Source organism: Amblyomma maculatum, chromosome 1 (genome assembly GCF_055883805.1).
Source record: "Amblyomma maculatum isolate TAMU_Amacu chromosome 1, ASM5588380v1, whole genome shotgun sequence".
In the NCBI taxonomy this organism is placed as follows: Eukaryota; Metazoa; Arthropoda; class Arachnida; order Ixodida; family Ixodidae; genus Amblyomma; species Amblyomma maculatum.
The window spans coordinates 267,919,901-267,941,801 of NC_139344.1; the positions used below are offsets into that span (position 1 = coordinate 267,919,901).

Below are 21,901 nucleotides of genomic sequence, written 5' to 3' on the forward strand. Positions count from 1 at the left end.
ATGTTTCTAGCAATTACAATTTTATGCACGGACGCCAATCATGAGGCATTTTAAAAGCCTGCGGTGAAGCGCAAGAGATCGGGCAGAGCTACAACACCGTGTGAGAACATCAAGATTCCAAAGCAGCTCTGCAAGCGATACAGCAGCAGAATCCCGCTTCAGGCCAATGTTTGTAGGGTGAGATTTCCACACTCGTAGAGTATAAGCGTTGTATGTTTCTGCGCATGTTCGCATCGGAGAGTGGTTGCCACGTACCTTTCCCTAGGAAACTCCCAGTTAGGGTCCAGAGGTAATTCGTATTCGCATACGGTGTTCAGCTCCGATGGCAGGAAACCCCTCTGGTGGTCGATCTTGACAAGCGGGGCAACGGATGAGTCTTCGTAGTGTCCAGAATCCTGCCAAGGTAGGAGCAAAGGTGAGAATTTGTTTTTTTCTTAGAGTTCTGCCTGTTGCGATTAGAAGCGAGAACGTCATGACCTACATCGCTAGAGGTTCCACGTGAACGCACAGAGTAGCCGTCCCTTTCTATGTAGTGAGATATACAGCATATATTTAACAATGCGGTCCTTATATGTATTCGTTACACGAAATGGGTTTCTGCGACCTTGACACTCTGAGGCATTAAGAAGGCTATAATCTACCACGAGGCCGTCGAGAGCTAAACAACGCATGAAATCTGTCGGATAGAGCTGTCGCCGCGCTCGTTCAGCCGAGGTTCCTGGGACCCAACTCACCGAAACCTGGCGTTCGAGGATGACCTTCTTGCGGACGACCATGTGCTGCTTCTGGGCCAAGTCGAGCTTCTTCTGCTGCAGCGACAGCATGGCGGAGCGGCAGACGAGTATCATGACGACGCCCACCACGGCGCTCACGCCCAGCATGGTGGCGAGCGCCAGCATCCATGGGTGCTTGAGCAGCGTGTGCGTGAAGCTGGACTTCTCCGGCTGTGGCACTGCGTTAAGCGATGGGCATCCCCGTGAGCATTGGTCATCGCAAAGGTTTACTCCTATTGCCTGCTCCAAGGAGGAAATTTTCACCTAAAGGGTTTTTTTTTTGTTTGTTTTGCGCTGCCAAAAATGACCAAGTGGAACCACTGAAATCAGCTTTTCAGTGCACATTTAGTCCAAATGTCTATGTACGCTCTGCATGAGCTGCGAGCAGGGAAAGGCTTCGCCGAGAATGTGGGAACGCGCTACTCACTTGTCATCACGTTAAAGGTGCATTAGCAATTACTCCTGGTGTTTGCGTTTCGTCCATTATGCACACACCACCTTCATCTTGCACCAGGAATTAACGGTCAAGATAACGTCAAATTTATGAGCGGTTGAGCAGGTGAATGTTGCATTTCACACATTCCCAACGCTCTTCAAAAAGCCAGTCGAGCTCACCTCCTCCCGCATACACCCGGAGACGCGACAGCCATTTAGTCTCGCTAATCTTTTGAGCTCGGCAAAGAGCTCACCCAGCATCTCGAAGCTTTGTAACACTTGGCATGTCCCGCGTAATGCTGAAAATGTCGAATAGAAAGCTCGGATATTCTGAATTCGCAGAGCCGCGTCGCAAAGCCTACAGGGCACTGGGAATCATCCCAAGCAGTCTCGAGACGCTCCTGTAGGCACGCGGCAGTGCGCGCACCAGTCACGCAGCAATAGTGAGCTTCTGTTCGTTCATGGAGCAGACGGTCTAGGTGTCCCGCTTGCTCTTCGCCAGGTAGGGTGCGCTTGACATGATGACTCCGCGTGTGCGACCTCCGACGTTTGCTGGCCGGCGCCCTACCCCGGCAGCTGGTGCAGTGTGTCGCGCGCGTGATCAGTCTGCGACAGGACGCTACGCGCACGAGACGTTGCACATACAACCTATTTTTTTTTTTTTTTCATTATACTGTGTAAATAATTGCAGTGGCCGCTAATAGCTTTTTTGTACAGTGCTTGGTCACGTCTGCGCAAGCGACACGAACTTGTTTACCGTTTGTGTTTTTTTAAAATGGTGCACAAAGTTCCCCTGTTTTTTCCTATCGCTCCCCTTTGTACTCCACCTCGTTATCCTCTCCCTGTCCCTTTTATATGCACCGGCCGCAGCTTGGTGGCTTGAGGCATTATATAGCATTGACCGTGGCCGGTAGTGTTACTTTTCTTCGTTTGATTTGTTTTTACTTTTTTTTATAAACCATTACCCACATTTTGAATATAAAACCTAATGCCGTAAAAAAGCAAAGAATCAGTCTGTTCTGTCCATGTGGCTCTGAGCAGGCGCTGGAACTGATCCTTTCAGCCAAGAGGGAAGGAAATCAAGGAAGCCGCTGGCAATAATAGATTCTTAAACAGCATGCATGCGCTTACGAAGAGAAAATATTGGCACGAACGCACACTGTATCGTCACCAAACTCAAAGAAGAAGACTAAAGAATTCACCCAAACGATAACTTGAGTACGGGACACGATGGGACTACAGGTAATCTACATACATGCGGATAAAGGATACGCAAACTATCGGGGCCCCAACACATCCGCGGTAGAGAACCTAAGGCACATCGATCCCGAAAACTGTACGATATTAAACTTCTACAAGGGTAATCGAATGATCTGCCCACCGCAACACCTTAAACTAAAGACTGAAGAGGCCATCGATATGCATGGGCTACAGACTGACATTTTCGTCAGTTTGTATCAATTACACAAGATACACCTCACACCCTTTAGGGACATTAGGTGTTGTAGTTTATTCACTCACTCATCAGACTTGGGCCCCATAAGTGCATGCTACCGGGGCCTACAGCGAACATGCGATAAATGGAGCACAGAGGCTTTTGGTACTCACATGGCTCAACACTCAAATAGACGCTCTTGTTGCTGATGCCAACGCTATTGCCAACCAGACAAGTGTACCAGCCTTCGTCGTCCAAGGTGACGTTTTCGATCACGAGGATTCGGGGATCTATGCTCTCATTCGCACTCTGTGAAAGCAAGAAATCACATCTTGAGAGGAAAAGAAACAGAAGAGAAACAAGCAGAGCACATGCTTTCAAACTGCCATGCCCACACGCACACACAAGTCGCCTAAGGCGCTCGCATTTATGTCTACTGTACTCACCGATTCCTTTTTTTTTTTTTTTTCCAAAGGGAGAGCGCGCAAAAAAAAGATAAATAGTCATGTCATGCCCTCATACGCTCCCCAGTCAAATAGTGCAAAATGCCCATCCAGCTCACCTGAACGACGCTGACATAAGGCGTTGTCTCGTCTTCATCTTGGAACCACGAGCCATTGACGGAGTAGTGCCGCAGCCAACTGACGTGCGGTTGCAGGTCACTTATGAAGCGGCATTCGAAGCGCGCCTGCTGTCCGACATACTTGGTCTGGTTCTCGAAGGAGTTTTCATAGAAGATTGGCCGGAGAGGGATTCGTTCTGCGAGTGCCGAGAATTGCACTAAGCCCAATGTCTGCACACGCAGTGAAACATAAGCGGCGCGTCTCTAGCAAACCACTCTTCCAAAACTTCCCGACTTTTCCTCGTTTTCCCTGACTATTTCAGGCAATGCTCCCTGATCACTGAATACGCGGGAAAATGAAGTGGCAGATAATAGTGGACAATGTACAAGATCTGTTAAAGGCACAAAAAAAAAAAAAAAAAAAAACGAAGACGAAAACTAATTACTGAAACTTGAAACGCTGCAGTGAAAACTATATTGACGCGACCCGGGAGGCAAGCTTTCCAGAACAATTTTGAGACCACGCTAAGGCGGCTTGGTGCCTCGAATGAAACGCGGAAAGAGTGCGCGATTTTACTTGTTTGTTCACATACCCACCTATTCACCCCCCCACCCTGCGCGCTACACACACACACACACACACACACACACACACACACACACACACACACACACACACACACACACACACACACACACACACACACACACACACACACACACACACACACACACACACACACACACACACACACACACACACACACACACACGCGCGCGCGCGCGCGCGCGCGCACGCACGCACGCACACGCACACACTTTTTAACTCAGCTACGCTTGTAAATCTGCACTAGCCCAAGCTACTAAGGGGTGTCTTGTTCATGTTGTGCAGGAAGTGCACAACATGAACAAAATAGCTAAAATAGAGTGTATTCCATGCCTTATGCGCGTTATAAGCGAAAATATGTTATGCCAGTGTGAATGCACCATGTACTACGCACTTACGGTACCATTTAATTCATGGAAGACCCATGCGTTCGTTTCAGTCCATCCCGTTCCCCGACTTGGCCACACTTTCCTTTTACGTTATCCCTGACAACCTTCCGATTTTTCAGAGCACGCAAAATTTACCCGACGATTCCAGGCTTTCTAGGTTACTGGACACCCTACAGCGGCATAATCTGCATTTCTTGGAGGTATTCTTTCGTACAGCAAGGACAAAATACAGAGACAAAGCCTCTTCCTACTGGCACAAGGACGCAACGCCTGTCACTTTCCAAAGTGCAGGTCAATGTGTCAGGCCAGCAGCTACACAAGAAACTGTGTGCCTTTCCGCAACTGGTGACGCTTATAGTTGAAATAACGTTGCCCAATTAATGTTAAAAGGTATTCTGAGATACGTACTTGGGCTGAAGGAGAATGCACTTCAAGGAAAGAAAAAACAACAACTAAGGTTCTCTTTTTTACGCGTGCTGAAAAAGAGGGGAGAGTTATTTACTAACCTTTTATTTCAACTGTATAAGTGTAGCTGACGTTGCCGAGAGAATTGACGGCTATGCAGGTGTAGTTGCCAGCATCCGACACCATGACGTCATTCATCGATAACTTGTGTTTCCTGTAGGTAATCTGGGTAGAGTTCGATTCAATTAGATTCTCATTCCCACGCCGAAGCAAAAAGAAGCTAGACAGAGCTCAACAAGGCTGTAAGGACTCTCGTACTGGCGCTTCATTGCGCTTCAATGACGAAGCAATGCGTTTATTTCATTAATTCGCCTTTAAACAGCCAATGATGACATTTTAGGCTCTGAGTTCTCGCTGTATGAAATATTTTTTTAGCTTTGTGCTTCATACGCTGCATTTATTTCCATCTTTATTCTGTTTCAGTGGCTTAAGTGTGATCTCGGCAAAATATATAGCAGCCAAGGAAAGTAAAAATAGAAACAGCCTGTCGCATGCCTGCACTGCAGATACTGCTCACTTATGTTGCCATTTTTCTCTTTTCCTTAGCCATGACCGTTGAACGCGGTCCTCCATGCTAAAAGCGGCTGACCACTCTGGCGGCTTACTTCTTTCATTTGTCTTCATTCCTTTCATTTAATTCATTAATACTGTCAGCCACCATAAGGGGTTGTAACAGGAGTGGAAAATACAAAACGAATTTCAACAGCGAAATCAGTAGTACAGAACATGTTGAAAATTATTAGTAAATCAAAAATCGTCTTTGATTACACACACAGACAAAACAAAAATGCACCGCACAGAAATCGGAACAACAGCCATCTTACACAACAGCAATATGAGCTCATCGCCCTGTGTTTCGTTTTAGTTTAGTTTAGTTGCGCGAATATTTAGTTTCTTAGTACTGTGCTTCCTGAAAGTCTAGCCTCCGGCTGGCCTGGAGGCAACAACTACTTGCTACAGGCCACATACCTTTTTTCCGAGCAGTCGCGTCGGCGGCTGATCGTTCTTGAGCCACGTGATATTCGCCGGAGGATTGCTTTTGACAATGCATGGCAGCACCAGGGCGCTTCCAGCCGGCTGCACCACCAAGTGGGGATTCACCTTCGCCAGTGTGGGCGGCTCTGCAACACCGGCAAGTGGCACATCGCCCGTGGTTGCAATTTTATCCCCTTCTCGGAAAACATCCTCTTCAGACGAGTCCAGTTTCATTGATTTGTATTCTTTAATTTGCAAAGTAATTTGCATTAATATATGGGCATCGATTTGAACACTAACACTTAGCTGATTTTATGCCAACATTTGCTTAGACAAACTTTTCTTACCGACCGTAAGATGAGTTCCAGCAACACTGGATCTTGTATAGCTTGACGTTAGAATAACCATACCTCCACTTGGAAAAAGCTTCAAATACATCTGCCGTATATCACAATGGTGGCAAATGCGCGCCATCCACGTTGAGACTCTAAAAACGTTGTATGACAACATTTGTTTTCTACATTTAATACTCTGCAATGCTGAGTTTCCACAAGTTCTGCCTCGCCCATATGCCTCATCTACAACGCACCGCAGAGAAGAAAAGGAGGGCTCGTTTACCTAGCTTTTCCGTGAGCTCCTCTGTTTCGTCGATGGAGGGCACGGTGACCGCACTGGCGTTTCTGGTGTGCAGGATGTTGTCTGGGCCCCTCGCTTGGTCTCCAGAAACAGCTTCTAAAAAAAAAATGTAAAACAGGTCATTTCGATCTTTCGGCTTCGCTGCCCAGTGCGGCAAGCAAAGACATGGCGAGAGACAAAGGAGAAGGGCATGTCATTTTTTTATAGCGCTATTCTCTCCATTTTTGCGGAGTATTCACCAAATGATACAAGCGAGCGCCCTTCTAACGTGTATATGTACCGTTTCTAGCACCCGTATACCCTTCATTGAAGGACACTTCTGATTTGGCCATTCAGTGCTTACCGCCTTCCACTTCGAGCTTTCCGAGCCAAAAGAAAAAGCGCACACGAGTTGCGCTGGAGTGTCGTGAGCTGCGAGTGTTCCGGCGCACGTGCAAACATACCGTAGGCGGCCGAAATGGGCTTTCGCAATGCCAGGCCGATGCTGCAGCAATTGAAATAGGCTACTGAAGCAGCAGCTTCACCTTTGAAGGAGTTGCACAGTCTGCTCTCGTGCACCGGTCGTGATCTCCGTGAAACGCATGCATTGACACACGTAAGCATCCGGAAACTTCGAAATTAGGTATGTGTGCATGGGATCAGTGAACAGAAATGAAATAACCATGCACCCTGGGCAAATAAAAAAAAAGAAAGACAACGTACATCAAACTGGGGAGCTCATACTACGATCGATTTCCTGTGGCCATCGTTTTGTACCTTCTCAAAGTGGAGGAAGCAAGTGAGAGGCAATAATGATGCTTATTCTCTATTTTCTGTTCCTTTAGTGAAGAAAATTTGGTGGCCGCTCAACTTGGTTAAGCCTGGTTATGCGTAGCAAAAGCTGCAATGCGGATTGTTCACAAACTCTGACTCGAACGTTCTCGTCATCGATGCAGTGGCTGCAAACCGTATGGTGTGATCGGCAAATTGGTGCGTCTTTTTGGCGTCTTCCGAGTCTTCTTGCTTCATTTGACCGGGCTTCTTCTTCTCCTCCCTCTTCTATCTTCCCTTCTTTTATGGCTCGAAGTTGTCATGGTTACGGCGCAGGCGAAGTAGTGACTAGCGATGTTTTCCCGAAATGCGCCGCTGACTAGCCTAGTGCAGCTTTGGCTAGAAAAGTCGGGACGTCACCTTTGTGCCACTGTCGAGAAAAAGCCTGCACCTCTGGAAATAAACTGGGCTCTGTTCGAGCTCGCCGCAACATTCAGTTTTTAAACCGGCGACGGCCGCTGGAGCACGTACAGCACCAGTCGGTCCCCAAAATAGCGACGCCGATGGAGGAGCCGCCATGATGCAAAGGCAGTGCACAAGTGCATCCCGACAGCGCAAACGCGTCATCGCTGACGCAGTTCTGGCGGCAGAGGCACGCGCCCAGTGGAGAGAGAGAGCATAAGCCAGAACGGCTCCAGAAATGGCTGTACGCGATCACCATAACCTTTGGAAGCAGCGGACTTGCCCTCATGCTCTTTGTTTAATTCACAAAACGGCATCGCTGATAGACTGCAAATAATTTCGCATTCAATTCGAGTCCTGCTGAGATCCGACTTGTTTATTCTGATAATCGCCCGTCTGGCAATGTTTTGCATACATATGTCGGCGCTAATTTGAATAGCCAGGGTTGCAAGCATCAGCCGCAGCGTGGGCTGAGTCTTTAGCCATGACCTAACTGTAATCCTATTGCTGGAAGACATCCAAGCACATATTTCAGCGCAAGTTTTTGCCGCTAAGCATGTACGGCGGGTTGAAATAATTGCTGCTCATTCCACGTGGTTCTCTTTCACCTTGGCCACATTTTTTTTTTCTCCTAGAGAAAGGGAATGCCGCTGTTTATGAGGTCAATGACTTGTCAGTGCTAAGCGTTATATAATTCTTGCCGGCAAGCACCCTCGTTAGCTTAAACCTATAGTATTTTGCTTAAAACGAACCGTTTCCCGCATACTTCAATTGAGCACAACTTCCGCAGCGACCACGGCAACCTTGAGCAACGGCGCTCACCGGGCATCCGGCTGATCAAGAAAAAAAAAAAGAAAAACTATATATGACAATGCTTCTGCTAACACAAGAAAGCGCGCCCCGACAAGGGTGCTTCTGCGCATGTTCGCATAATAGTGCGGAAAAGCTATCTTGCAGAAACGCTGTCTTGGGGAGAAGCTTCCTTGCCTGTGTGGAAAAGACGAGACACGTGCTCTGGCAAACATCGTCAGATCTCGGAGTCACGCGTGCGTCATGTGCCGCGCGCTGCTTCCCACAGAGTAAGACGCGAAGTGCTCCCGCTCGTTGACTTGGGGCTCCGAGGCCACGTTTTGAACTGACGCGGCGTCGCAACAGTCGTTATTGCGCCACATAGATGGCCAGATATCGCCGCCGCGAGTAATGCCTGCGGGGCGCGGAAAGAAGCTTGGGATATGCCTGTCCGTGGAATTGGTTTGGTTTATAGAAGGTTTAACGCTGACTGCCAGCCGTTATTTGGATGAGACCGAGACTTTTCGATCGGCCACCGAGTCGATACGCAAAAACGCGTCTTTTCTCAAATTTCAGTGTGCGCGGAAAACGCCGCGGCGCCTAAATTGATCCGTAGCTCGCCGAATAGCTTGGACAATTAGAAGGCTGCGAGTGGTGTCCAGTAGGATTGCTCCACGGGCACCGCTGAAAATCGCACTATATGTCCAACTGTTTCGATTTATAACCGAGTAACATAATCGTCTATAAATTCATAATAGCGTGCTAGCGTTGTGTCATGTTAAGCGACAGCACACGCAGTATTCCAGAACTTCGTACTACACGATAACAAGGAAACTACTGAGTGGCAGCGGCGAAAAGCCGCGATGTCACAGCGCAATCATAAAACCAAAGGGCGTATAGTGCAAAAATGGTGCATCTCGCAGCACTGCACGCTTACCGACTAGTACGGTAAAGTTCTTCCAGGCCACGCCGAAGTCGTTAGAGGCCTTGCAGAAGTAGCGTCCGGCATCGCGCGGCTGCGTGTCCTGAATGATGAGCGTGTGTCGACCCTGGCGGACGTTGTCGCGAGCAGGCGTCACTTCGCTCTCGTCGTGGTACCAGGCCAGAGTGGGCCGCGGCTGGCCGGAGACAGCGCAGCGCAGCCGCACCGTATCGCCGGGCATCACCTCGTACAATGTCTTCTCATTGTCCTTTTTGAAGACCGGAGGGCCTGTAGATGCAACCAGTCAGGCAAACTCGGTTCAACAGGTACCGCTAGTTAGGTTACACATTATCTCACTTCAGGCGCCTCTCTGGCACTAGTGAAAGTTAATCCTGCCCCTGTCACTAGATCTACGGTTTCTTCTTTTGAAAGGAAGTGAGAAGGTCGAGCAATATGTGGATTCCAATTTGCATTTGCATTTGAGAGGACGGTGGTCTGGCGCGCTAAGTGAATATTGTACGCGACCCCAAGCTGTCATGATTACTATTTGATTTGGTTCGTTTGTAGGCTTAGCGTCTCAAAGCGACGCAAGCTATGAGAGACGCCGTTGCGGAACGCTACAGAAATTTCGGCCATCTAGGGTTCTTTAACGTGCACTGACATCACATAGTACACGGGCGCCTTGGGGTTCAGCTCCGTCGAAAAGCGGTCCTTAGGTTCAGTAGTCAAGCGGCCTGAGGAACTGCGGCGGAAAGACGATTCCTCTTTAACCCAGGTAAGTTCTCTGAATATTTTAATTACACTGAAACGTATACTTCGGCTTCGCCATGGCGTTGTCCCACAGAGATTAGCTGAAAACGCTTTACTTAGGTATCGACATTTAGCTAACTTCTGACTCGTGGATCGCGGTTTTTCGTCAAGCGGCTGCCACTTCCAGCGTAGCCCTAACAGCGGAATTGGCCTTTTCTTTAACTGTTGCGACGATCCCCTCTCTTCTTCGCTGGGACAGCCCAAGCCCCCAATGCCTCGCCCATCACCGTTTGTTCCAGCCCGCTGAATCCACACATCAGCAGCGCACGCGCGCGTATAGTTCTCGGCCGCGGTTGTAATTCGTCGAGTCCATCCCCGGGTTGCGTAATGTAAATCTGCTCGCCTTACGCCAATGCGGGGCCAAACACGGGGCGTGTCGCTTCAAGGCAGGAAGTGCGCGCGCCCGAGCGCATGTATTCCGAATGCATGTATTCCGAGTTGCATCCTGCGGTCCAGGGACCCGCTGCTGCGACCTGCCGGCAAGGTTTTCGGGTGGAGCGCAGAATTCGCGGTGGCGCCGAGGACAAAAATGGGCACCGCCTTGACGGAGAGAGTAATGATAGGTGTGCGCAGCGGGAAGGAAAGAGAGGCGAGTTGGTAAGATCAACCAGTTCCTGAAATGGCGTCGTTCGCGCGACCCCCGAAGCTGTTATCCTTTCCACGATTCGCGGGAAATGCACATATTCGGCAAGAAAGTCTTTGATAAGAAACGAATAAGAAAAATTGTGCGTGCGCTACGTCGCAGATAAAAAATATGCCTTGTGTTCGATTGATACACACTGGAACGATGATAGACGTTGCCTCATAAGAACAGGTCGGCGCAAGGCAAGAGGATTCAACCTCCCATGTCGTTCGGGTGCCTTCAGAGGGGCCTGATATGCTGCGTGTGATACATCACACTCTTGAGTGTGCATGCCAGGTCAAAAGTTGGGGTGTACAGCTTTTCGAGCTGGCAAGCGAATTTTTTTGTTTTTGTTTTTATGTGCGGCTTTGAAATTTCGCCCATCCAAAAACACTGCTCATCATTATATTCAGATCACGCAAAGTGACCAACCAGAACATAACTATATAATGTGACGCACACACGACCAGCAAGGGCATATGTGGCAAATGACTATTCTCATTGGTGAGAAAGTAGAAGCTTTGAGAAAATACTGGCCTTTCAGCCTCCTCAATTGTGGGAGGAAAACTGCTTTCTTTCACTACGATCGGCAGTCCTATAGCAATTCCTTGCAGTACTATACTGTTAAGTATATCACCTCCCGCTTCGAAATGCAATCGTCACCGCAAAGATCACTGACCAATGGGATCACTAAACGCTGGCGACGTCGTTTTCTGTCATGACGTGGTACACTTCTGCGACAACCTCGACATTTCTTACGCTATTTTCGCAACTAGAACAGTGTGAGAAACGATTTTTTTTTAAAAAGAGGTGTAATAAAGTCAGGCGAAGAGGCATCCGGAGCTAAGTGCCCCTGGTAAAAATCTATGGTCGCGAGTCTTATCCCTATGCCGGAGTAAGTCACAGCGCATCAAAAGGTTTATCGCGCATACCGCTCGACACTTCCTTGCTCATTAAAGATGCACGTCCTACGAGGCTCTCTCAAGAAGAATTGAGAACGGCCTCGGCTCAGTTGGTTCAGCTATTGGTGCGCCGAATGGGGAGGCCATCGAAAGCTCGCTCTAAATTGTGGTTCAACGTTCGAACGTATGCTGAGTCGGGCTTCACGCACATGCGCCTACATGTCCTTGCGCTCGTGTCTTTGCGCATATTGGTCATCGTCATATAGGTGCCCTCTTCGTCGTCGGGCATCTGCAGAAGCCCAAGTTAGGCAGCGTGCGTGCCGTGACAGCGCCGGAAGAGTTACGGCACCGAGGTCGCCGTTTAGCACGCGCCTGCGTGCGACACCGCGAAGCTGCTTCTGCCGCCTCTTGCTCGGGGCGCGTGTCTCGCCGACTATGAATCAGGTTCGCGGCGCGGGTGCCCTGGCCCGGCGGCTGTAATTCGCCGCTCGTCAATAGCGAAAGAAGAGCGCATAAAAGCGCCGGTCCCCTTTATGCACACCGTTTCGGGATTTACGCGGGCACGCGGACCGAATGGGGTCTGTTGTCAGTGCGTGGAGGCGCGACCATTTGACGGCGCGCGCTCGGCTCGAGTCGAGAGGCGGGTTAAATTTGGCCCGCGGCGGCACAAAGCCCTTTTCCGGGATTACCCGGCGCGCCCTTTAGGCGTCTCGCCTCGGCGCGCCGCCTTGCGCGGACGACGCAGCTTCGTCAGCCTCTCGTCTTGCTTCCGCCGCCTATTTTGGCCCGGGCGTTATATAATTAATTTCAGCTCTCGCGGTTATCTACGGCGAGGATGATCAGGGCTTCGAGGAGACCGCGGAATCGAAGCTACCAATGGTTGCAACCAACTGCCAGCAAGGTGCGCTTCGATGGCGTCCCACTTGCCCGCGAGATGAGAAAAAGCCGATTCCTTCTCGGCTGTCAAGCATAACCTCTTAGCGCTGCGCTGCTGCTGAAGCGATGAAATTGCGAAAAGGGATCGACAGGAGCAAAAGGCAAACGTCGGGACGATGACACCTGTCGAGGGCCAAGTCAAATAGCATTCTGCGGGAACTTTGAAATGCCCCGGGGAAATTAAATTTCCGCGCAATAGAGATAAGAGTTCAGTCTGAGGCTTGCTTTCTTATTCACTTTTCTATCATCGTCAAAGGAAAACTTCGAAGAAAAAGCTGTGTTTTCGCTCTCTCGAAATATGTATTACTGAAGCGTACCATTTGAAAGGAAACCAAGTTATTTTTCCCAGACGGCTTCTTCAGTAAGCAAATGGAGCAAGGGCGAGGCGTCAAAGCCAGAAAATAGTAAGCAGAGGGCAGAATACCAACTCTTAGGCAAGCATCTTTGGGAACGTGAAACTTCCTCCAAGTGTTCGGCCACGTTTGCACTCACGTGTTGTCAAGTATCAGTGTAAGGAACGACGAGTTTTTACATTTAATTAAACTGGACTTCGATACCTGACCAGGCGAATGCACACAACTATTGTCAAAATTTGCATCGAACAAGTCTCAGACTTGCAACATGAAATAAAGAATGTTTAGCTGATCGAGACTGCTTTTCGCTAGCCCGTGTATGACTCTGTATAATGGAGCCCTCCACGTGTAAGGCAGCCAATATAAGGCAGCCAATATCGCGTGGCTAAGCGCGACCTCGCAGCTGCGCCTCTTTGACGTCTCTATCACTACGAACGGTGCACACGGGATGCAAATCACAGCCGCTTGATCCACCATCGCATTGCTAGCAGAACTGCTTAGCTAATAATGGCAGATGAATGATTGCTTTTTTTTTTCCTTCGTGTTAATGACTATACATAGCCGATTGCATTATATACGGCTTTTGACCCACTGGCGAGTTTCGGCAAGCGGAAGCTGTTCAGAGGTTCAGAGGTTTAGGGTCCTGCTCTTAAGAAAAAGCAGGTCACACAGGTTGCTGAAATGGCGACGTACCTTCTGACGCAGTGAGACAGAAACAGAACAGGCTGAAGAAAGTTAGGACTTCTAGGCAGAAGTGACACATGGTCCGTTGGAACAGGCTCCTCCTCGTTTAGCTGATCATCTCCTCGGTTTCTGCGAAGAGCAAAAAATGAGAAAAGACATCAGCAAATGACTAAACTCATTCTGAGAACATTGTACCACGCTTTGTAGAGGACGGAAACACACAGAGGACACTTTTAACTTAAATACATTGCTGACACCAGACCTGAGCGGGTGGCGGTGAAAACAGTTATTATATGTACAGAGAGGTATATACACTAGGTGGGATGCCTAGACAGGCACTCCATTGGCGTTTGCCGCAGCCCGGGCGCGCTGCGTTAAGACCTTTTGGGCCTCTAGGGTGCAGCAGCCGGACAGGGTCGCCTCCCAGTTCTCTCGGGTGGGGTTGGGGATAGGGGGCAAAGATGGGTTTTTCTGGCAGGCCCACACCATGTGGTAGGTGTCAGACACCTCCCCACAGTGCGAGCACAGCCCGTCAAATTGTGGGTCAAAATGTTTTAGAGTAGCCGGGCACAACATTGTATTGGTGAGCCGGCGCAGGAGCACCCGCTCGTTAGCCTTCCCCAGCCCTTTGCACGGGGTGGGAGGAGTTTGGTGCGTGGATCTGTAATATTCACATATTTCTTTAAATTTGTAAGCTGGGCTGAAAATACAATCCTGGTCCGCGTCGGGTCCCGTGGGAAATTCCCGGAAAGAGAGCGCGCGGGCGGCGTCGTCGGCTGCCTCATTCCCTTAGAGACCTTGGTGACCTGGAGCCCAAACGAGAGATCGGTGCGCGGGATCCGAATCTCCACTAGAATTTTGGTAGATGCGGTAAGCTAGGGGAGCAGTCCACCCTTGTTGGACGTTCCGACAAGCCCCTCGCGAGTCGGTTATTATGCATTTGGAGGAGGAGTCAGAGGCTGAGAGGCCGATGACCTCTTCTGCGCGGGTTGGTGACTGGGCCTTGAACGTAAGGCCGTCTACTGTTTTGCTCTTGTGGATGACCGCGGCTGTGTACCAACCCCTAGGGTTCGGGCCGGAGACGTCCACGTAGAAAACTCCTGGTTTGCTTCCATAATGGCGGTCCAAGGCTTCCTTCCGCCCGCGCCAGGCGCCGACCATTATGGTCCTCTCTGGACATGTTGGCGGGGAGAGGCCGCACATGAAGGGCGCGTCTCCATTTTTCGGGAATGCGACATCTCTCCTCTGTCAGAGTGGAGCAGTTGCTCTAAACAATACGCACAGGACTGGAAGACGATATACCCAAAATTTGAGGCAGTTGCCAAAATTTTTTACGGTTATTAGAAGAAAACGAAGCCATTTTCAGCTCAATGGAAAGTGATCTTACACACAACTGGGTCGAGGAGTCTTCACACTGAATGACTACATATGTCACAGTTTTCACGCGTGATGCGACAGAAAAAGAGTGCATGACCATGTACTCTGCGACGTGGCATATTTTCGGTCATTTGAATTTGCTATATATGAACGAAAATCAATGCGTCCTGGGCAGTTTAAGCTTGGAAAGCAACCGCCACCCCATAGTTAGACATCGTCGCACACGACATTTTGACGCAAGAAAAGAGCGCGAACGCGTTAACGAGAACGCGCGTACTACGTTTTCGCTCATCCTCGTTTTTGTCACGTGCTTTAATTATTTAGCGAGAAATGACGTGGACTGGACAGTGAGCGAGCACAGCCTTTAAGTTTAGCAGGGACTCATCACTGTGACCAACGAGTGCAAGGGCCGCATGTCACTCGACCGAACATGACAAAAGAAAAATTCCGATTCGAGCGTGTTCGGCGGCATCCGATAGCATCTGATGTTTTTCTCCACGACGAAGGTTCGCAGTGCCGCGGCCCTCACACTTGACGCTCCAACCGGATTGCTGGCCTAGGTGACGCGATAAATTGCTCTCACGGCAAAACGATGGCGCTACGTGAGGCTGGCGAGCGTCCACCGCGCGATGGTCCGGGAAGCGCGGGGAAACAAACACGGGCGCCGATAGGGATCGCAGGGCGCCTCTCTAGGTGGCACGTTATCTCCCGCGCTCTGGGCGCCTGCCCATCGCTCCTGGAGCTGCATAATGGCACCCGGAGAGCTGTCAGCGCCCGCTCGCGAGCATCCATCGACGGCGCGATACTGCGGAGAGGTGGCGTGCTTTGAAGCGCTGAGGCACCGTCTTCGCAACCGACCGCCGCCGCCCCGCCGACGGAGTGACGAAGGCCGACCATGGCGACGACGCCGAGGCAGCACTAGCCCTGTAGTTTCATGCAGCCCAGTAAGAACGGTCCCGTCCAGCCCGCGAGCCGTGCATCCAAAAGCGTCAGAAGCCTCCAGCCCGCCGAAGGCACTGTCGAAATGGGTACACGGGACCCACGATGGCCCGCTTAATCAAACGAGATATTTCCAGGACGCTTCTGTCTGTGATGACATCAGTACTCATGCAGCGGTCTTCGAGCGTTTGCGTAGAGGAGAGACCCTTCCGTGCGAGCCTAGCTGCGGTATAGCTTCATTCCCTGCGTTCGATGAACTTCATAGAAACGAGCGTGTTTGTGGTGCTCGCCAGGTTCCCAAGCAGTTCCTGTGAGTGCACATGCTGACCTGCATCCCGCCCATATGTGCTTCAGACTGCTGCACGGAATCGCTTCTCGGGCCCTAACGTGAGCCGCAATTGTCTTCGGACGCCGCCCGCACCGCCGCCGTCGACTCCCTTCGCCACTCACTGTCCTGTCTATGCGCGGACGAAATGGAGAGGACGCTTAGCAGAGCGCGAGGAGACCAGCCAGGCTGCTCGGCGCCTTCTTGATGGCGCTGCCAGGTTCTAACAAACCGTGGAAGCGAAAAGCCAGGCGCACCCAGACGACAGGTATTAGAGGCTACATGACCACCTGCGGTACTCAGGACATCTTCACAGACACTGCAGTGCAGACAACACTGATCTGACTCAAAAATGTAGCAAGAAAAACTCCTGGCGTGTTCAAGACGGGCAGCTGGCTTAATAGGCTTGCTTCCGACTTGGTTACTCGCAAACGCGTTATGAGCAGTTTATAATGCCCTTATTTGCCTTTATTTGTGTCCCATAAAGAATGCAAGACACTGGAGGCCTGTAGAAAAAGCTGTCATAAAATACAGCTTGACGAGCCTCAGGTCCCCGCACACTGAAAAACGTCACAACGGCATTGTTTATGGGGGAAAAAGTACGATACATGTTCACAATCGGAAATGCACTCATTGAAAGTAAACAGCCTCTGAAAGTTAATGTGTACAAAACACTTGATTCAAGAAGGCAAAAATAGTCTCATACAGGAAGAAATACTCGGCGATTCTCGGCAAAAAGAAAGAATTAAAAGAAAGAATCAGATTCCTTGTCCAGCAAAAATAAAAACTACATGCAATAATGGTGAGGTAATAATGGAAATACTTTTGATTTGAAAGAAGGAAGGTAAGAAAGACGGAGAATTTTCATTAACAAGGCACACTATTAGAAATAGCGAGGTGGGTGAACTTGAAGGGCAGAAAAGGAAAGATCACTACCTTGCATTTTTTTTATTATACTCTCGAAGTTCTTTGAACGGGGTATATTTAAGCTGTAAATATTCTTGGTGCAACCTGGGCAAGTTGTTCTGAAGTGTCTGTAAGCCGTATGTTGTTCTGAAAGTCCTCACACCCCAAGGGCTAGTGTTAAGTGTTTGGCGAGTGGTAGTATTTTCCTGTAAATTGGCTAAACGTTCTAATAAAATAACTTATTTTTTTTTTCTCGATTTTGAAATGCTTTGCATAGATACAGTCGAACAGTTTGGTAACCGGGATAACATTGTATTTGTCAACAAGGTGCTGTGTGTGAGAATAAAAGTTTTTGGAAAAACCTCTCCTGCAGCTTGTGAAGCCTTTGTAAGTTCCCGTGTGTTGTGGTAGTCCAGATTAAATGGCAGTAGTTCAGTCTGGAGGATAACAAACACTCATAAATTAATATTACAATTCCTGGTGAAAGTAGGCGACGATTTCTATGTATAAACTCAATTACTTGTGAAAGCTTAATTGCGAGGTTATCCACGTAGGTATCACATGACACATTTTCTTGGAAAATAACGCCTAGTGTCTTAACTGTGGAAGTGTTTTCAATGGGTGTACCATTTAATGAGCTAGATCTGCTGGTTCATATGGATTTGTTTTTAGCTCTAAATATCACAACTTTCGTTTTATGCTCATCAAATCGAAGACTATTTCTACGCGTCCATTCGTCTAAGCTTGCTAAAATTAAATTTGCTACATCGACAAGGTTGTCAACAGTTTTACCCCCAAGTAATATGCTTGTGTCGTCAGCAAAATGATAAATTTAGCAGCTGCATTGATATTAATGATATCGTTCGTGTAAATATTAAATAGAAAAGGTCCTGAGAAGCTTCCCTGCGGAACGCCTGAGGAGATTGGTAGTGGATCAGAATTATGATCATTTACAACTATTCGTCGGCGATTATCAAGATATGAACGTATAAGAGACGAGGCGTTACCGCGAATGCCACAGCATTCAAGTTTTTGAGTTGGAAGACAGTGGGTAATGCAATCAAATGCCTTTGACAGGTCAATAAAGATGCCTACCACAATTTTGCCATCATCAAAATGCTGGAGAATGGTGTGTGTGTGTGTGTGTGTGTGTGTGTGTGTGTGTGTGTGTGTGTGTGTGTGTGTGTGTGTGTGTGTGTGTGTGTGTGTGTGTGTGTGTGTGTGTGTGTGTGCGTGTGCGTGTGCGTGTGCGTGTGCGTGTGCGTGCGTGCGTGCGTGCGTGCGTGCTAGCAAGGCGGCCTGAGTGCCCAGGCCATTGCAGAAACCGTACTGACTATCAGATGGCAGATTATGTTTTTGCTCAAATTGAGTTAACCGTTTCAAGATTTCTTTCTCAAAAACCTTGGAAAGGACAGGAAGTATTGATAACGGTCGATAATTTCTCAAGTCGTTCTTATCACTTTTCTTAAAAAGTGCAATGACGCGCGCTATCTGCATCCAACGAGGAAAAGTACCTTGATTTAAACATAGGTTAAAAACGTGCGTAAGACATGGATATATAAGATCTGCAACATATTTTACAGGTTTTATTTGAATATCATCAATATCCTTGGCATTACTGTTCTTTAGGGTGAGAAATGTGCTAGTTATTTCTCCTTTATGCATCGGATAAAGAAATATAGAGCTAGGATTGCAATAAATGCAATCTGGATTATTATTTGGTGTGCTGTTGCCACCAACATTAACAAAATGTTTGTTAAAGGTACCCGCAAGTACTTTGTTGTTTAATTCAGTGCCATTTAGTTCCAAGCAATGCATTTTTTTGTGACGGAATATCGTAATTTAATTGAGAATCAAGTTGTTCCATGTTACATCGGAACATAAAATTGGAGAATTAAAGTATTTAAAAAGTATTCGCGCCTCGCCTTTTTTATATTTTTGTCCGAACGATTTCTTTTTTTTTTTTTTTTTAAATCCTGGAGAAGTTGTTGATCCTTGGTCTTTATAAATTCACCATTCGTATTCAAGCAGATAGCTGAGCAGAAATCCACGGCTTGCGTTTTTTTTTTTTCTTTTATCGCATTTCAACGGAAAGCCAGCCTCATATATACTTCTGAATAAAGTGCAGAAAGCTTCATAAGCATCATTATGGTCTCTAATTTGAAATACAGTATCCCAGGAAGTTTTAAGTACTTTAGTACGAAAGGTACAAAGACTGTGTTGTGTTACTGACTGAATAAAGAAGAACTATTGGCAGTTGGTCGCTTAGATTTGACACGAAGACTGCGCCTTTAATCAAATCTGAATTATATTTGCTATGAATCAATCAATTAGAGATGACGAATTCTCGGTCACTCTTGTAGGAAGGTTAATATTCCAGCACGCATTACTTTTTAATAGCATATCCAACCTAAGTTTTAGAGAAGCACTTTTCATCTATCAGAACCAAATATTAAGTGTAACTTATTATCAATGACAAATGAAAAGGAATACTCTAAATATGCCAGACAATGCGTGACAGAGCCATGAAGCGGGCGATAGCAAAAAGAAAGCACGGTGTTATGTTTTACTGCCATTATGTTATAGTCCGGAGTTAATGTCGAAAACTCACTCACTACTTCGCACAAGTGGTTTTCTAGTTAGGATCGATGCACACCACAGCGCCTCGACCGGTTGGTCGATTCACATAGAAGGTATTGTAAGAGGGAAGCAGGAAAATATTCACGTCATTAGTACACCATGTCTCCGTCAGCATAATGACACCAAATGATTGGTTTGTTTGTTCTAAGAAGAGTCGCAAGCCAGTTTCCTTGTTAGCAAAAGAACGTGCGTTCATGTGAAAACACTTGAAAGCCCAGATAAATGTTGACCCTAACTGACTGGTATAAAAGTGTGCGGTAACTCATAGGACATATTTAGTACTCTTGCCATTTCGTTCTTTCTAGTCAACTGAAGCCTTACTTGAGTTTATCGCGGTCACTGGAGTCGGAAATGGCCACCGCATTCGCTCCGTCAGTTTTCCGCAATAGAACTGTGTTATTGCTGTGCCATACGTACTTGGAGCTGTTAGCCTTGGCCCAAAGCTTTGTCTCGACCAACAAGGTACGTGTCTTTCTAGTCAAGTTCTCAGACACACAAATCCTGTCGCTTTCTCTGGAAAGTTTTTCCAGTTTTGCCACCACTTATCTCTGACTGCCTGGTTCTCAAAACCGGCAGAATATTCCTATGTCTTATCTACCTTTGATGACCAGCGATGGGTTGCCACCACATCAGTTTCCAGAAGCTGCGGCAAGTTGTTCAGCGCTGTGAGCTTACTGATTTCATGGAGCAAGGTTTCGTTTTGTACCAGTTTAATGCCGTGAAATTCAAGGCTAAGCTTTCTGCTCCGCCATTCCAGATTGCCTTCTTCGTTTTTCAGTTGCAACATATTCCACTGTCCTGGGCCTGACTTTCTCTATTCTGTGCTTTAGTTCTTTTACTTCACTTTCATTCTTTTCTATTCGCGTTAATAGCTCGCCGTACCCTTCATTCATGAACTGGACCTCAAGGCTTTCAACTGTTTCTTTGAGGTGTAGAAGGTATTCCTGTTTTTTCGTTGATGCATTTAAGCATGGCTCGAATATCCTGTGCATCTGGTTCATTGCCATTATTATCAGGCAGTGGAGCACGGCCCTTTGCACGTCTGCAAGCTATACAGAACCACGCATTGCGGTACTGCTCCACATTTGTCTTAATTGTGACATCAGAAATCCCTGCACTCTTCCCCGTATGGTACGTAGATCCACTGTCACTGCAATCTATTTTTGCATTAAGCTATTCCATTTACATTCCACAAGACGCACACTCCTCTAGAGGCATGAAGGCACTTTGACGGCAGCAGCAGTAGCAATAACAAAAATGGGGATAGATATTAAACAAATCTGTAACTAACCTGCAATGCCAGAGAATTTACTGCTTAAAACAGTGCTCGTCCCGTGCCGCTGCTGATACCAGTGTGATCCGTTGCAGTCGCTGGGCTTGCTTTAAAGTTTCATCTGACGGGTGGGTGTGTCTGCTGGTGGAAGCGATACGCCAGCCTCGAGAACGTAGGTTCCGTTTTTCTGCGACCAACGATTGCCGCAGTTGATGGTAAGAGAAGGCTTAGATCGGTCACGGTATTCGTCAGCATTCAGGTCGGTCGCAGCATTAATTACTGCCTAAAACTGTGCTCGTACCGTGCCGCTGCTGTTGACATGTGTCCCGGGCGCTGCCCTTTTGCACCCTGTAAGGATCCTTCTGTGCATCAGCGCAAGATTCTCGCCATTTTCTGGCGGTAGAAAACGAACCATCCTACAGTTTGAGAGCCATGTTGACAATAATGGTGTCACGCAGTTTGTAAAATGCAGAAATTTTAAATTACGTTGCCAACAATACCACGAAAGAGGAGCCGCACAACGTTCGCCGACGAGACATCGCTCAAGCAACTGCCTTTTTTTCTCAGCTGCGTGGTCATAAGTACGCTCATCCAAATGCTCAATGACCCCTCCCCCACACACCACTGACAATACCTAGTTGCTTCGTTGTTTGCAAATAAGTATTGCGTACAACCTACGCTACTCCAAGTCCGACTTGCATCGTGTTGCTCGTTGATGCACTTGTCTTCGACAAGAATTGACGGTATGAATGCTAAAGTGCTGAAAAACAGTAAACATATCAGCAGCATTATTATGTCATTAATATTTCAGCATTCGCTAACCACCGGTTCCGTTCCTGCAGATTAGAGGGTAAGGAAGATGGTTCCTCTCCAACAAGGATAACCGATCATGCCCCAATAACTTTCGTCCCAAGTCTATCATACATGTTCGGTC

At 48.0% G+C, this 21,901-nt stretch overlaps 1 protein-coding gene across 6 annotated transcripts in view; it reads right to left on the bottom strand.

Annotated features, from left to right (window-relative positions):
* LOC146206494 (fibroblast growth factor receptor 4-like) overlaps positions 1-21,901 on the bottom strand; it is an 85,115-nt gene that overhangs the window by 11,106 nt on the left and 52,108 nt on the right. For 4 of the 6 annotated variants that reach the window (XM_084591214.1, XM_084591211.1, XM_084591213.1 and 1 more), the window contains 9 exons: positions 13,517-13,636; positions 9,216-9,488; positions 6,260-6,373; positions 5,636-5,787; positions 4,708-4,831; positions 3,206-3,402; positions 2,817-2,952; positions 735-952; positions 256-395 (listed from right to left, as the gene is read on the bottom strand). In XM_084591214.1, the coding sequence (XP_084447340.1) occupies positions 256-395; positions 735-952; positions 2,817-2,952; positions 3,206-3,402; positions 4,708-4,831; positions 5,636-5,787; positions 6,260-6,373; positions 9,216-9,488; positions 13,517-13,586 (1,424 nt within the window). In that variant the 5' untranslated portion in view covers positions 13,587-13,636. Of the gene's footprint in view, positions 1-255; positions 396-734; positions 953-2,816; positions 2,953-3,205; positions 3,403-4,707; positions 4,832-5,635; positions 5,788-6,259; positions 6,374-9,215; positions 9,489-13,516; positions 13,637-20,985; positions 21,080-21,901 lie in introns of those variants that run through there. The other 2 variants (XM_084591215.1, XM_084591216.1) reach the window with 2 other exon arrangements.